This window comes from Drosophila teissieri, chromosome 3R (genome assembly GCF_016746235.2).
Source record: "Drosophila teissieri strain GT53w chromosome 3R, Prin_Dtei_1.1, whole genome shotgun sequence".
Classification (NCBI taxonomy): domain Eukaryota; kingdom Metazoa; phylum Arthropoda; class Insecta; order Diptera; family Drosophilidae; genus Drosophila; species Drosophila teissieri.
Genome location: NC_053032.1, coordinates 6,815,464 through 6,831,128, shown reverse-complemented (window position 1 = coordinate 6,831,128; position 15,665 = coordinate 6,815,464). Strand labels below are relative to the sequence as shown.

At 41.9% G+C, this 15,665-nt stretch overlaps 1 protein-coding gene across 1 annotated transcript; it reads right to left on the bottom strand.

The window, feature by feature from the left end:
- Positions 1 to 7,963: 7,963 nt before the first annotated feature.
- Positions 7,964 to 10,512, bottom strand: LOC122619434 (glutamate receptor). The gene is given in 5 exon segments (XM_043796383.1): positions 7,964 to 8,906; positions 8,967 to 9,137; positions 9,458 to 9,588; positions 9,662 to 9,842; positions 10,004 to 10,512. Coding segments are annotated over 5 exon segments (1,935 nt in total).
- Positions 10,513 to 15,665: the final 5,153 nt, after the last annotated feature.

Genomic DNA, 15,665 nt, shown 5'->3' with positions numbered 1-15,665 from the left:
TTTGGTGCTCACCAAAACATAATCAGAGTCTTACGAGATCCATTACCGCAATCCGAGCCTCAAGGCGAATAAGAAGCAATGTTTCCTCAACTTTTCCGCCCAACTTAGTAGCTCCAGAGGGGCATCGAGGAAGGAGGACAGTGACTAGCGGGATGGGTGTGCAAAGTTGCGCAAACCGGGCTCTTATCCAATTAAGTCATAACTCAATATGTGCTGAGAGATATGCACTTGGCCATTACTTAGGCAAAAGGCAAAAATTTGCTCTAATAACTTTTGAGTTTGCGCTTTCTTCCGTCTTCTTTGCTGCCGCTTGCCAGGAAGATAATTTTCACACCAGAGCCATGTAATTTGCCCTTCTGGGGCGAAGTTTTTGGAAGCAGATTTCAGTCTATGCAGAGCAACAGCTTCCCTTCCCTATTCCATGCCCGATCCCCCAGTTCCCCAGTTCCCTTTTCCCTTTTATGGCACCAGCGAGGCGTTGCCACAACTCATTTGGCATTGACCAGGATTGGACGTTGCCGCAGTCCTCCGTGACTGGGTCTACGGGCAGTCCCGCCCCCCATCCAGGCCACCGTCCGCCCATCTGGATCCCCTAGCCAGCGGCTTCATCCACATCCGTATCCCTCATCCATCTGGCGCTGAGAGAGCGCGCGCATAAATTATTCATTTGTAATGTGCAGCATCTTTGGCCCCTGCTACTGCACTGAGGAAATAGGTAGTATGTATATATTTTATATGATCCTAAATGCTACTCAACGCGATTCCAGAATCGGGAAAAGAGTTTTACCAATTCGTTATTCGTTATATAATAATTTGTATATCTTTTTAGTTGTAATATTTTGTAAGCCCTATACATATATGCGTAATAGACCATGTACTTTTTCTCTGTGGACATTCGGCTGCTGGATCTAGAGTCTGGATTCCCAGCCCGAAGTTCTGTGTGCACTTTTGGCACAGGATATGACACTGACACTCAGCGCCGGCGCTCGTCCTGCGTCAACAACTTCCTTGGCTGCTGCTGGCGTTTACTTTGGTTTGTAATTTCCTTCTGGAGCTGGGGCCGTGGCTAAAAGAAACACAGCAAGAAATGGCACAGAAACCCCAAGAAGTACACGGCAACACGACGACTGCAGCTGGACGGGTCTGGCAGACACGCTCCTCCCGAGTCCCAGAACTCATCCTTTGCTGGTTTACCGCTTTCCACCGGGGAACGGCTCCGGCTGCAGCAATTGCAAACTTAAAGTTTGCTCTCCTTTTTGTGTGTGTCAAAAGTTGCATTTGCGAATTGAAAAATTATTTCCAGTTGCTTATGTGTATGCAGAGTGTGTCACTTACAAGAGGGTCGCACTGAATCTCTGAACTTTGGCAGCGAAGCGAGCAGACCGTTTCAATGACAAAATAGAAAGTTGTTGACTCGGTTTCCTTTCCAGCTCCCGAGCATAAGTTTTTAACCAGGACCAGCTTCAAAGTAGGCGCCCCTTTTAATTACAGGCACATACACGACCTGGTTATATTTTAATATTATACGTTGCCTGGCTTGATCTTCTTAAGCCATAAACAGTGGTGGAGCCGCACAAGGAGGCACATTAATTAATTAAAAACGTAATGGAAAAGCCTAATGGAGTGAGGTGTAAGGCTCTGGCCAAACGATGGAGCCGCAAAATGAATAGCATGCAATTCTCTTGCCTGGCTCAAGTTGTGTCACTGAGGTAGAGCTGGTTGCCACGGAATAAATTCTAGAGTGGGGTAATTTGATAATAGCAAATTATATTATAATATAAAGTTTTGCAGGTCACTAGCTAGCACGAAGTTGGTCAACCAAAAATTTTAAATTTTCGAAAAATTAACTTCAGCAAAACTAATTAAATGAATTATGTAAGCAATTTGGCCATTGACAAATAGGAATAAACTTAATTATCTCATTTTTATATTGTACGCTCAACGTAAATGGGGGCTTTTTTAAAAGCGCTCCTGTAAATATATTTTTAAGACATAATAGTAGGTAAAAAAAAATCAGCTTTTGCTTTTTGTAATGTACATATGTATTTCCATGTATAATGTGTTCTGCTTTTTTCGAATACAAAACACTGAGCACATACTGCGTTGGTAAAATTATTATTCATTTATTTTCGTATGAATTTAATCGTTGCTTTATTAACTTTTAGCTCTTCATAATCGCTAGGATTAAAATTATAATTTTTTAAGCACCCAGTACTTTGATTTGAAACGACTTTGTTGACTTCGCTTGACCACAAATTTGTCAACAGGCATGGCCACCAACCCACACATTCGCACACTAAAATCATGGCCAAAAGCCGCAGACACGCACGTGCCATGCAAAAGCGGAAACGGAAACACGCCATGTGAGCGCCTGTGTGTGGCGCTTGTTTATTGGCGTTTGCACAGTCTTTGGCAATTATTTAGTTACAGCTTGTTTATTTGTGTAGACGTAAAGCGGATATAAAAGTTTGCTGGTTTAAATGTGTGCTAAAAAAGTGATGGTTGCGAATTAGTTTGTGGCTTCTACACAAGTGCACAAAATGTTCAAGAGGATGCACATGCGGATGCTAGGGCACAGCGTCTTGAAATTCTTTACTGTTTAAACATAATTAAAATTCCAAGCTTATTACAGTCGGTTACATCCTTCTGCCATGGCACTCATCGTTTAAACTGATTGCGGGTAGCCGCATTAAAAGGCCAACCGTGGAAGAACATTTTGCCAGCACATATTGCATATAAGGTCTTCAAAAACCTAAATAGCTTGTACACACCAATTTATTTCTTTATATTTAACAATAAATGCCAACAAACTTACGATTTGATTTTTGATCGTTCGATTTTGGAATACATCTACAGAAGACGCATCCTATTCGAGGGCTAAAGGGCATTCGATAACTAAGAAAGATAAAACAATCATTGCCAATACTCTAATTGAATGCTATGTTTGTAGTTACTTCTTTTTTTCAGTGGACTTGTCAAACCAGAGACTGTCTCTTAACTAATAACCGTATCTACTGGCCGTCTGCTTGTGACAGGACATTGCCTAATTAAAATGGCAAATCATCAGCCACAAACAAGGACTTTGGCAACACTCGTCGCACGGTAACACAAACAACAGCAAGCGAGGCAGCACCACCGAATTGAGATGCAAATTTATGCGCCGCCTGGTCAAAAAACAGACCGAAAGTGGTCCAAAAAACCCAAACCTCTTCGAACCCCCGAAAAACGAGCGACCAAAATTATGCAGATACGCACATACGGACACATTTAGCGCAGATACATTGACACATCTGCGGGACTTTACACTGGCGTCCATGATGAATTTTCGGAACTGCATTTTAGCCAGATTGGAAATAAATTTAAATTTAATAAACGATTCGTTGGCCAACTTTTGGCTGCTCATTTGTCGCCCAGACGAAAATTGATTGGCTGACATGATTTTCATGAAACTTTGAAAGGATTTCCAGCTTATTGGATAACTAATTTCCATACTATTTAGATGGTCAATACTGCAGCTCGCTAGCTTGTAAATATCGCTAATAGTAAATATACGAATTTTTGCAGTTTTAGTCATTAAGCTTGGCTTGCCCAAAAAGTAAACATAAAAATAAAGTTTTCTTCATTACCACAATGCTGTGACCTTAATTAAAATATCTTAGCCTATATTTCTGTGCAAAATGATAGTCCTTTGACAATTGCCAAAAGAGTTTCTCTCTTTTGACAACGTTTTGCAGAGGGTAATAAATGTGATACAGCTTTGCTTCATTAAAGGGGCTAGACTATCCCCGCGTTAAACGTGTCTATGCGCACCATGAGACCATCGATAGGCTCCGCGAGAACATCGCACTCAAGCGGCTTTTATGACATCGCCAGAGGGCCATTGAAGTCCTGCCAGTGTCCTGACATCCTGGTTGTCCATGGACTCGTCGAGTGTCCTAGTGGCTGGCGCTCCTCCCTGTTTATAGTTGACCGACACTTGTCATACTCCGTGGCATGTTCAAATGGAAGGCCCACTGCGGATGGGCGAGGAATTGCATTTTTAAAGAGCGGGAGTCAGCCGATACATAAAATCCAATGCAAAGTGCCATATCCCTCACATAGATCATGATGTCCTGCCCGCATGTGGGTTCAAGATACCACTGCCTGGCTTTTTAAGGCTCAGAGTCATTCTGTGGCTGGGCAATTAAGTCAATGCTAACGATGCCGACCCAGACGCCCACACAGACAACTAGCCAGATTCGGATACAGATATAAACAGTCACACACTCGCCACATTTGCCTCGGTGTGGAAAAATACGTAGGCAGCAATAATTAATTAGATACACAATAAATTACTCATACGCCAGTGGCAGCCCACAAGAGAAAAGACACAAAACGTGTCTATTTTTTCACAAGGCCTGGAAATGATGGAACGAGTGGGAGTCGTTGGACTTGAAAGCAATTTATGTTGAATTTTTAACCTTTGGGAATCCATCCCAGGTTATTCATGGCAGACACTCACAAGAGCAATCAAGCAATGCCAAAGATACATGTTGGTTTTTCATTTAAATAGACACAAAAAAGTTTACACCAATTTCGTGCTCCAATTTCTGTAAAAGTCTTTAAGACTAAGACTTTCCTATGAACAAATTCTTTTTAGCGTTTTATAGTATTTTCTAAAGTCAGATTTAATACTAATTTTAAAACATTTTTTTAGAATAGTGGAGTTAGTATGCTGAATCTTTTAGCATATAAAATTGTCAAACTATGCTTAGCAAAAAGAGTAATTTGCCAGATTGTGGCTGGTAGAGTTCAATGGATTAATGTATTTTAGGTCAACGTTTCTTTGCGATAGTAAGTAATATTATTTTCGTGCGTATTTTCTAGACGTACTACAATGACCAACAGTAAAGACCGAGAGGCAAGAGCTCGGAAATCACTAAAAGAATCACTAAAAGAAACGGAGGGCGAAATAAAATCCGGCACAGATTGCTTGAGTTAGAGAAATACGACAACAGAAAGGAAGGCAACGGCAACAAGAACTATAATTTCCTAAAGGACTTAATTATTTTATAATAAGCACATGACGCCAGAGAGGAGCGGGGCGCAGGGGAATTAGCCCGTCTGCAGGACTGTGGCGAAAAGGACGAAAGGATGCCTCAGAAATGCAGCGCAAAAGTTGCAAAAGTTTTTTTCCACTCGACAATCGGTCAAAGAAGTGGAAAGAGGTATACTGCCAGAGGGGCATTGGGAACCACAAGCATAAATAGTGAAAATATAACGGATTGCTGTTTTCGTTCTGCACGCTTTTCCAGCAACTCTGCAGCTTTGCTTTTTAAAATAAGTTTATGGTCGAGTGAATCTAAGCAATTAATATTGATTTACAAAACTTGTGGCGGCTCTTTAGTCAGCTTTTGGTCACGCTTTTTGGTCAGGGCCAAGATTGAACGCAGCTACCATAAAAGAAATAAAAATAAACAACTCCTTTAAATAGACTGCTAAATACACAAGAAACAGAAGCTCCAAAAGATGGGAAGCTGCCGAAGTAAACTGAAATTTAAATTAATTCCGTCAGTCTATTAGCTGGAAATTAAAGTTGGCTTTGTCTTATTTAATTAGCTCTGGAGTCATATCTCGATTAAAGCCCTGTTTGCATAAACTTCAATCCTCCGTCGCTGAGGCGACGAAATTTCCATTCGAGGGCACTTGCCATAGCATTAGGCCTGCATAAATTTGCATTACGCATACGCCCAGTGTGCCAGCGTCCTGTGGCAAACACGGACAAACATTTAAACACTTCAAAAACAATATAAATTCATTCAGAGCACGGTCGGCCATATCCCCACCATAACCATAAGCAATAAAACACACAGACCACCACGCAGACATCGGATAGGCCAGGCCAACAATGCCGACAACTATGCCAACAACCATGCATAAATAAAGACCAATGCCAAACAATTGATACTTTGGCCGAAGGAACGGAGCGAACGGCCATCGAACAATTTGTACGAATTTATATGTCCCGAGAAGAGAAGGTGGCCCAGACAGCGCACAACTAAACATTGAAACAAACAAGCCGAAATTTCCGGGCAGCTAGGGAGATTATACTCAGCCAGTGCTGCCAAATCGTACCGCGTTACCACGTATTTACTCTTTAATTGTCTGGTTATTATTTCCTCTTTGAGGAAAATATACAAGATGACCGATATATTTAATGAGCTGTTTTTCATATGAAATATACATTTAAAATATGTATATTTAAAGTTTTTCCCTTGAAACTTTTTCCATGTGGCAAGCTGTGTACGACAATGACCAGCATCACTCACGGCTATATCTTCAGTTTTGGGCCCAAAACCTGAGCCCAACCTCTGCAAATTCATTTGAATTGCAAAACAAACACGAGAGACTTGACGACATCAGCCTATAGGACTATATACACATATATACTCGTTGGACGGGAGTCCAGCTAAACGAGCTTAATCATGTTGTAAATTTGCATAATTTGACGTGAATGTGAGCGTGTGTGCGTATCGTAAGGAACATCGATGTCCCTGGAAGACAGTTAGATATATAGTATAATGCACCTTTGCTATATGTCTTAAAATATTAGACAACCATCAAGGACTATTTTCGAAATAAAAATTTGTACAGAAAACAATTCCACATTATACACTTAACTCAATTAATTCAATACCCTTGGGCTTTCCTGAGTAGCTAAGCCGCAGAAAATGCATAAAATCCTTGTTCACCTATTTAACATATTCAAGATGTAATATCTTTGGCCACAAAAAATAAGATTTTATAGGTAAATAAATAATTTTCATTTTGAAAAACTTGGAATCAAGACTTAAGCAAAATGCAAGCTAGTATATGAATATGGAAAGATACTTCGACCAGCTCAAGCTCACATTATTTTGTACGAATAATATATCCTTTCCGAAGCGTTTAATTTTGTTGTAGTGTGTAATGCAAATTTCAGGTTGGTTTAGAATCGCCAATTAAAACACTAGTGGCAATTGCATGGAAAAACTATCTCAGAACATCATAATATGCAAACGCTTTAATTGAAATTTGATTGTGGTAATTAGCTGCGCTTGCCGAAGCTTTGGAATTTCCCTATTGGAACTTTTTATAAATAACGGATTTAAGCAAGTTGGATGTCCAACTTTTTCAGCACTCGTACGGATTTGCAGCCGTGACGACCCTTTGCGCAATCTCATACTGAACTGTAATATAAATGTGATTACATCGACCCACCGAGTTCCCATCCAAGCGCCCCTTTTCCGCAGCCGTGTCTGTCTGACATTATGACAACTTAATTGAAGGTTATGCAGGACATGCAGGCAGGATATGCGTGGCCAGTGCAGGACACTGATCACCCATCCAATTGCTCCAAGTGTGATTACACAATTACTCGTAGATGACGCTTTAGCGTAACCATTCGCTTGCCATTTTATAAGACTGTATAGATCGGACAATGAGAATGACTGATAGTGAAGGTTAAAAATGCCATTCCATAAATTGTTGAAAAAGTCACCCATACCCTTAGCCCTTGCGATTTGCCAGAGGAGTTGTTGTGAGCTAGTCGGAAGCGTTATCTCTTGTTTGCTAAATGGATTCTTCTTCAGGATACTAAGAGTTGCGCCCCTTAAAAGCTTGTCAGTTAATAGAAAACAAGTGACACCGCCTCCGGCCAGCTTCATAATTAAGTCTAAATGAACACCAGGACCCCAACCAAGGAACTGGACAAAACGAGCGGAATGGCGCTATGGCGAAAGGGCGGAGTCCAGTTGGGTACGTGCAAGTGTTTGCAGTTTAATGGAATTTTTAATTTCTGCCCCGCGCTGGGAATAGCTGACATTATTACAAATTTTTTACTATTATTAAAAATGCAGCAAACATTAAAAGCGACACAAATTTGCAGCCGAAAGTCGTGACAGGGCAGCTGGAGCTGGCGCTGGAAAGGAGGCAAAATGATTACTTAAGTGGACATGGTTCCCAACCTCCTTCGAAAGTCCGGAAGCCAGTGCAGAAAGAGTTCCAACAGAAAGACCAGCGCACTGGCCACCATGGCGAGCACCAGGGCGAAAATTGCCGGGGCAAAGTGCTCCAGGTCAACCTCTGCTTGCGAGGTCTTGAACAGGCTGCAATCTGGTCGTCGAACCATCCACTTCATGTCGTTGTACTATAGCAGGCCAGTAGCTCGAAGGTGAAGCAGTGCATGGGCCAGGTGCTCTCTCCACGGAGAACCCTTGGGCATCACCGACCCCGAGTCGTAGGGCAGGTTGAACATGACCTCCTGCAGGTCGCAGAACTCCGCCTCATCCATTTGGAGGTCCAGAAGCAACCTGTACATACGATCGATCGCCGTGTGGAATGCGAAGCGTCCTTGGATTATCCTCTCAGCTCCCTGCTGCAAGGTCAGGATATTGTGCTCTCCAGGCTTGCAAATTTTCTTCCCGTACACATCCCTTACCAACTGATTGCTAGTGTTTGTGAATATCGGAAAGTTGTACGATATATTTTCCATCCCAATCGCAAGGTTGCTGTCGTAAAGTGCCTGCAGGCTGACAATGCTCCTTGCACTTTCGGAAAGCAGAGAGCCCACTATAAAGGCGCCGTAGAACTGCATCAGCATAAAACTGAATATACAACTAAGGCTGATCAGCAATCGAGTGGAAAAAAGGCGAAAGATCTCGGTGGCAGGACCCTGTTGCAGATAGGTTTCCAGCATAGTAAACCAAACGAAGGACAACCCATTCTCCATGAGGGAAAGCTTCCTCTCCTGCTTCATGTGAAACAGTAAAAGTATTGTGCTTCCAGTGACCAAAACCAGGACACACCACCACACCTGGTTGCTCAACGGCTCGAAGAATATGTTCCTGATGTGGCCGCGACGTGGGTGCCGAAAGAGAAAGTGGATGCTGCGGATTAACAAACGCTTTGAGGCTGAGAGCAAGTCAAGTTCGCTGTGATTTACTCACTTCTGGGTGTGCAGGACCGCCGAATACTGAACGTAGGGTTGCCTGTCCAGCACAAAGCGAATAGGACACACGGCCAAGTCCGCCGCGCAACTTGTCACCTGACCCATCACACCTGACCAACTGCCATTCTCCAGCAGCTCGCCCCACTTATCCGTTAAGCTTATGGCCAAGCTGCACTGGGAAAAAGGTGGTGTAGTATTCTGATTAATGGATCACATCATAATCATTTTAAATGTTATTAACTTATTCTATAGTTGGTATTGTGGTTAAAGTCTTACTATTGTAAGAAGGATGTTGTCATTTATCTCAAAACAACTGAAAGGCTTAGATGTTCAACGACTTAGATATTTATTAAAACTGTTAAGATTTTATTTTTTAAATGTATTTGCAATGTGATTTCAAGTAATCACTTTTTCAGATCAAACTCACTCTTTTCTTTAAGTGAAACCCGGTTAATTAGAGCCTACTCCCTGTTAGATCCAAGGACCCACCTGAGATTGAACATGCGCTCAACGAGTTGAAACAACTGATAGGTCTTTCGCTGCATAGGGTCCAATTGCTGGAACTGCTTATCATCAGCCAGGTACTCCATGTCACCGAATCCAGGAGGCTTCTCTGTCAACTGGGAGATTGGGATGAAAGTGGTAAGTGAAAGGGAAGAGGTGTTTGGGAAACAAGGGCATATTGCCACCCACCACAGTACTGCCTATCAAAGTGACATTGAGAAAGTTGCGCCGCCGAATCACCCAGGTGTTTTTAAAATTTTCGGACAATTGGCAACCACCATAATGGGACCATGATCCCTTCTTTTCAATTATCAATGGTGTGTGAGCTTGCCGACTGATTCTGTATACGTCATAGAAGAGCAACGACGCGCTGAAATTACATTGGATAATATTACTCAAGGTAAATTTGTATTTAGAACACTAAGTTTAAAAGTAATACTCAAAGAATTTAAACAGTATTTTAATGTTGCGCAGGTGCGTTTGTATGCATACACATCCTACTTTACGTACTGCTTTGGAACTCTGCCTTACTTGTCTGCTCCCCTCAAGGCCACTGTGATGTCGGCATCGATGCCCATTTTGTAGCCACTTAAGAGCTGGTCAATCAGATGCTCATCTGGTAGAGATTCGCGGACAGAAGCAAGAATAAACCACGCCAGCGAGTTGTTAAAGTATCCGGCCTCGGAGGCCACCCCGAACACCTGACGCCTCACAAGGACATGCTCGGAATTCAGCACCAGGACCGCCGTGCGCGGAGACCCGTAGTACATGAGATCCTCGAAATTCACCGACATTTCTGGCCGGTAAAATTGCACACGATAGTTGGCCAACAATTTTTGGTGGCATTCAATTTTCCAGTCGCCGTCAGCATCATCGCCCGGGACCACCAGGACCTGGCTCAAGTGCTGCGAACGCAAAAAGTCCTCGAAGGCTGCCAGCTCAAGGAAATTGGTATTTATGCTTTCAATTTGCAGCACGCGTAAAAATGCTGTTAAAATTATTAAAGGCCAAGAAATAACTTTCATTTGCAACTTAATCATTTTATATGGCCACTTTAGCACCGACTTCTTCTTTGGGGACTTGTGTTTGCTTTGTGCGGGGCCTTTGGCGTTTTTATAGGTTTTCATTTTCCCCTGCATGTGCATAATTTATTCACATTAATCATATCCGTGTGCCCTGGACGCATGCAAATTGTGCGGCTGACAAGAAAATTATTGTGAGGATGCATAATACGGCGATTACTTTGAAAGGAATGCGATTTTGTGCAAGTGCGGCACAAAATAAATAATGGCAATTAGACAATTAAATTACGAAGAAGGGTGCCCCCTTAACGGGTACCACAATCTTTATAAAAATATTATAATTCTTACAGTGTTGTGTTATACTGAAAAACTTGTGGGCTTAGTTAGGTAATATTTGGTTTGAAAATGTAACTACGGTCAGCATTTTGGGAAGTTACGACAGATAAAACGTTCACTTGTTTTTCTTATTGCTTATACTTTTTTTTGCAGACTGCTAAGCCGTAGAAGAAACATGTTCTGTAGTCAAACGTTTAATTATTCTGTAGAAGTTCTAATTTTCATTATAGGTTACTCTTTTATTTTACAACCTTACATATTGATTTCAGTTAGAAGGATGCTATATTCTTGATCGGTATCAATATAGTCAAGTTCTTCTGTCCGTGTATACGCACAGTCTGTCTATACAAGTCGCAACGGACTACTGTAACATATATGTAGCTGTCATAGAAATATCTCGAAAAAAATCAACCTACATTGTTTTTGGTCATCTCTATGCTAACACGAGCTATTTAAATCTTTTTTTTACAACCTTCAGCTGCATGCAGCGTTCAAAAACTTTTTTAAATAAGAGTGTAATACGACAAATATAGAGGAGTGGCAAATAATCAGTGTATTCTTATAAGAGCGCAAATGGTGTTTCCAACTCAAATTAGTGGCCATTGTCCGGACCCGGTCGCCACATTGATCAGACTCCATCGACACCGCAGTGCCCCGATTCGGGGTGAACCCAGCAAAAAGTGGGCTCCTGCCGGCATATACCAAAAATCCAATAACTAGACGCAACATTAAGCAGGACAAAGCTGGTGGCATTAGCGTGACATTATCCGACTGCAGCCAAGAAGCTACGAGAAACGACAAAAACGCGTGTTAGCATCCACGAAAGCGGAGCCAAGGACCTTAGCATGTGTCCCCGGAGAAGGATCCTGTGTGGAGTTGGTGGAGCTGGGCGCCTGTGTGGGAAAGTGTGGCACAGAAAATGTTGCGAAACTTGAAAGCAAATCCTGCAGCTTGCAACTTAATTTCATGGCACGCGGCATACAACTCGCAGGCAACTTCATTCGGGCAATTTGCTTCACGACAGCTTGCCACGTACCAAACGGGGAGAGGGAGGAGATAAGATGGCCGAAATGGGGGCGAGATAGAGTCCTGCAAGGACTTTAAGACTGCTCCGAAATTAAAAGGAATTACATTCAATTTGTTGACATTCTTGCGGATGCTCGCGGATGCATCCCCGGGTGCGGATACGGATGCGAGTGGAGCTTCCCCTTTTGTCTTTGGTAGCTGCTTTTGTGCTGCTCTGCTTAGCTGACTTTCAACGGTAATGACAAAAACATTTTGTGCAAGGCCACATGCAAATGAGCAGCAGAAAACTGAAACAGCGACAGGAAGAACAAGGCCATTCAAATGTATTCATTGCGAACAGGGGAAATTCACTGGCATTTTATCGCAAGATTTTCATCGAGTACGCGAGTCGCTTGCTAAAAAATCTCAAGAGCACTGAAATTCTGTCTTCACACATGCAGGGAATGACAAAGAACAATTGCGCATACGCCCTGTTGCAGCCAGCTGAATGTTTAAAATTTCATTTTAAATTTGGTGCTTATACTTTCCACTGCTCTTGATAAACGGTTTGCAAATATGCCTGATTAACGTGGCAAAATGCTTTATAATATTTCACATGAAAATATCATGCGTGCTCTTACCATTCTACAAACTTTAAATACCAAGCCGCAGGTATGTTTTTATTTAATTTTGTAAGCGAAGAGGCACCACTTATTTCGCTCAATTTTAAATAAATAAATAAAATGTATGAAAGATTGAAACATAAATATATGCTTCAAAATTTAATGTCAGCAAGCCATTACAAGCCGAGTATAGGCAAACTGCTTCTGTTGTTATTTTATTTTCAGTTAGCTATTAAATAACATCTGTTAAAGCCTTAAAAGCATTTATTTTTGTCCAATATAATTGTTATAAATATGTACAAATAATCCTTTGCATCCCAAGCACGGACTTAATTTGTATACCCGCTACTCGTAGAGTAATAGGGCATACTAGATCGTTTGTTATGTAAATTTCTCTCAATATGCAAAAAGCCTTCTTGCCACGCCCACAAGCCGCCAAAAACTATCAGTTTGGAAATTTCTCCTTCGCACTCTCCTTCCACTAGCTGAGTAAGGGGTATCAGATAGTCGGGGAACTCGACTATAGCGTTCTTTCTTGTTTTAATTATTTTAATGCTCTTACTCATAACATAGCAACATGAAGAAGCAACACAAAATAAACAACAAAATATTTTAATTAATTTGGCTCTCGAAATGGGGGCTGCTACTATTATTATTATTAAATGCGATTCCTTAAAGAAAAATTATAAATTCTGCGTTGCCGGTATTATTTTTGTTGATTATTTTTACGTTTCAACTGCGGGGGATTTTAATTGTAGGTAAGTATGCTGGCGAACGGCAAAACTTGTCCATGGGCCAAATAAAAGCAGCGAACGAAAAAGGAAAATGAAAATCCCCTTCAGCCATGTGACGATGCTCGTTATAAGTCCCTCGAAATGACGACAACAATATGCGACTCATACTTTTTGGCCTGTAGCGGTGGGTATAATGAATATAATTTGAGTACATTTTTTAATTTCTTTAGATTTTTATATTTATTGTTTTCACATTTCTTTTTCAATGAGCCTATCTCGCATTTTTAAGAAAAAATTGTATTTAATATGCACAAAACTGTTCACGCCACCATCTTACTTCTATGATATTTAGTCAATACTTTTTAACATTATTTTTAAGCTCAGAAGTAGAAGAATTATTCAAAAACTTATCCGCTAATATTTTAATTTCGTGCAATTTTTCAGGTTTTTGCTCCATTTTTCGACTGAGAGTTTCATCCATTGTTAGTTTCCACACTTCATAGCCGTTTAATGTTAGCGCCAACGGTTTTATTTGCCAACAGCAATGGGCGAAAATTCTCCTTGCAGCTGGGACTGGGCCGCATAAAGTCAACTCATTATGAAATTACTGCTAGAAACTAAGCTCCGACAAAAAGAAAAGAAGGGCTGGGACGAGAATGACTGGCAGCGGAAAGCCGGCAAGGAAAACAAATTAAATTTAATCGATTTGTGAAAAGCTGCCAGACAACAACTATATAGTGCAGGCAGGCGAGGTCCGGATCCGGATGGGTTGCATGGTAAATTAAGTGAGGGCGTGTCCGCACTCCAGACTACGGAAGGCGGACAGCGGACTCTGAGCCCAGGGCAGAGCCGCATTCAATCGGAGTAGCCCAACGAGTAGCTCTCTCCCACTTGTCCAGTCTAAGCGCATTCTAAACAAATTAAAATTCAATTAAAAAGATGAAATGACATTTCAGGGCATGAAAATGCAGAGCAACGTTTTCTGGTGGAGTCTCTTGGTCTCGGTAAACTGTAGTCAATTTCATTTAACTTAGCGGCAAGACGTTAATGATTGCACCGTAAAAAAATGTATAATCTTTCTTCATTTCATCTCGAAAGCACAGCAAGTAAAGGTATTTAATATATATAAGACATTACCCAAGATTAATCTCTGTGTAAAACAATACCCGCTGCATTTGTGGGAATTAAGGCCTCGTTCGTCACTCGAGTGGGACTTGAGCATCATTTCCAATTACGGGGACTCAATGCAGACGGCTTAGTGGCTGTCTTCGACCAAGAACGGGCGCTGATGATTTTTGGTTGTCGCCTCATCAGTGCCAGTCCTTTTGGCTGGCCAGGGTCATCGATGTGCCAGCTCTCATTACGGCCACTCCTGCGTCCTTTGGCGGGCTTAGCCGCCAACTCCCATTTTCCGGGCTGTCGTCCTCGTCCGTGGGCAGCATTAAAATCGGCGTCCCTCTCAGTTCACGCCATTACCGATTCCCATTCCCGATGCTCTTTTTGTGCGTCCCGGTTATGTTCGATTTGGCTTAATGGCCGCGAGCATGTTGTCACTGCTGGTGTAGTAATGAATTGGCTGCGGACCAGCCTTGGCCCTTCTGGTCGGATCAGTATTTGACCAATATTTTGCCTGATTTCCATATGATGGTTACTTAGAGAGGAAGACGGCCTCTTCCTGGGTGATAGTAAGGAAAGCAATGATCTCCTACTTGGGCTCATAACAACATTAGCAGAACAACATTCTTAAACACCTTACTCAAAAATGGTAGACTGTATCAAATGTAATAATATGTATGTAATAATTATAGTAGCCAAATCTTTTCATGCAACGATAGAAAAAGTTTACGTGGTTAAATATTACAATCTTGGTGATACGCAGAGTTCGTCTCGGTATACGAATACTTATTCATCATTTCTTTTCTGCAGTAAGCTCCAATCCAAGTAAATGACCAATCGCTGTGGTATGCTGACATATCCCCAGCTCGATGGTCCACTCGAGGCATCGATCTGCAAATCATCTTTGTTCCAATTAAACCCAGGTCTTCGGGTCACTTGACGCAATTACAGGGCTGGACAATCACCGCAAGAGGAATCGCCAGCCACTCGGACCCGACAATAAAGGAGCTTAATTTAAAATTTAAACCCTTTTTGCTGGAGGCGGCGACCGCAACGTTTCCTGCCCTATTCCTTGGTCCCGACCCAGGATGCACTGATGAAAAAATATTTTTTTTCCCTTCCGGCTGCGAGGGTTGGACGGAGAGACATCAAGAAGCAGGAGCAGGAGCAGGAGCAGTAGCAGTGGCCAGGACGACAGCAGGGCAAGTAATTTTTACAAATTATACGCTCACATGCCAACTGCAAAAGGAAAGACAAACAAAAATCGAGGAGGCAAAAAATTATATAAAAAAAGCGAGAAGCAGCAATCGGGCGATATCCTTGGAGAAAAGGCAATAACAAGTCGGTTCGATGATTG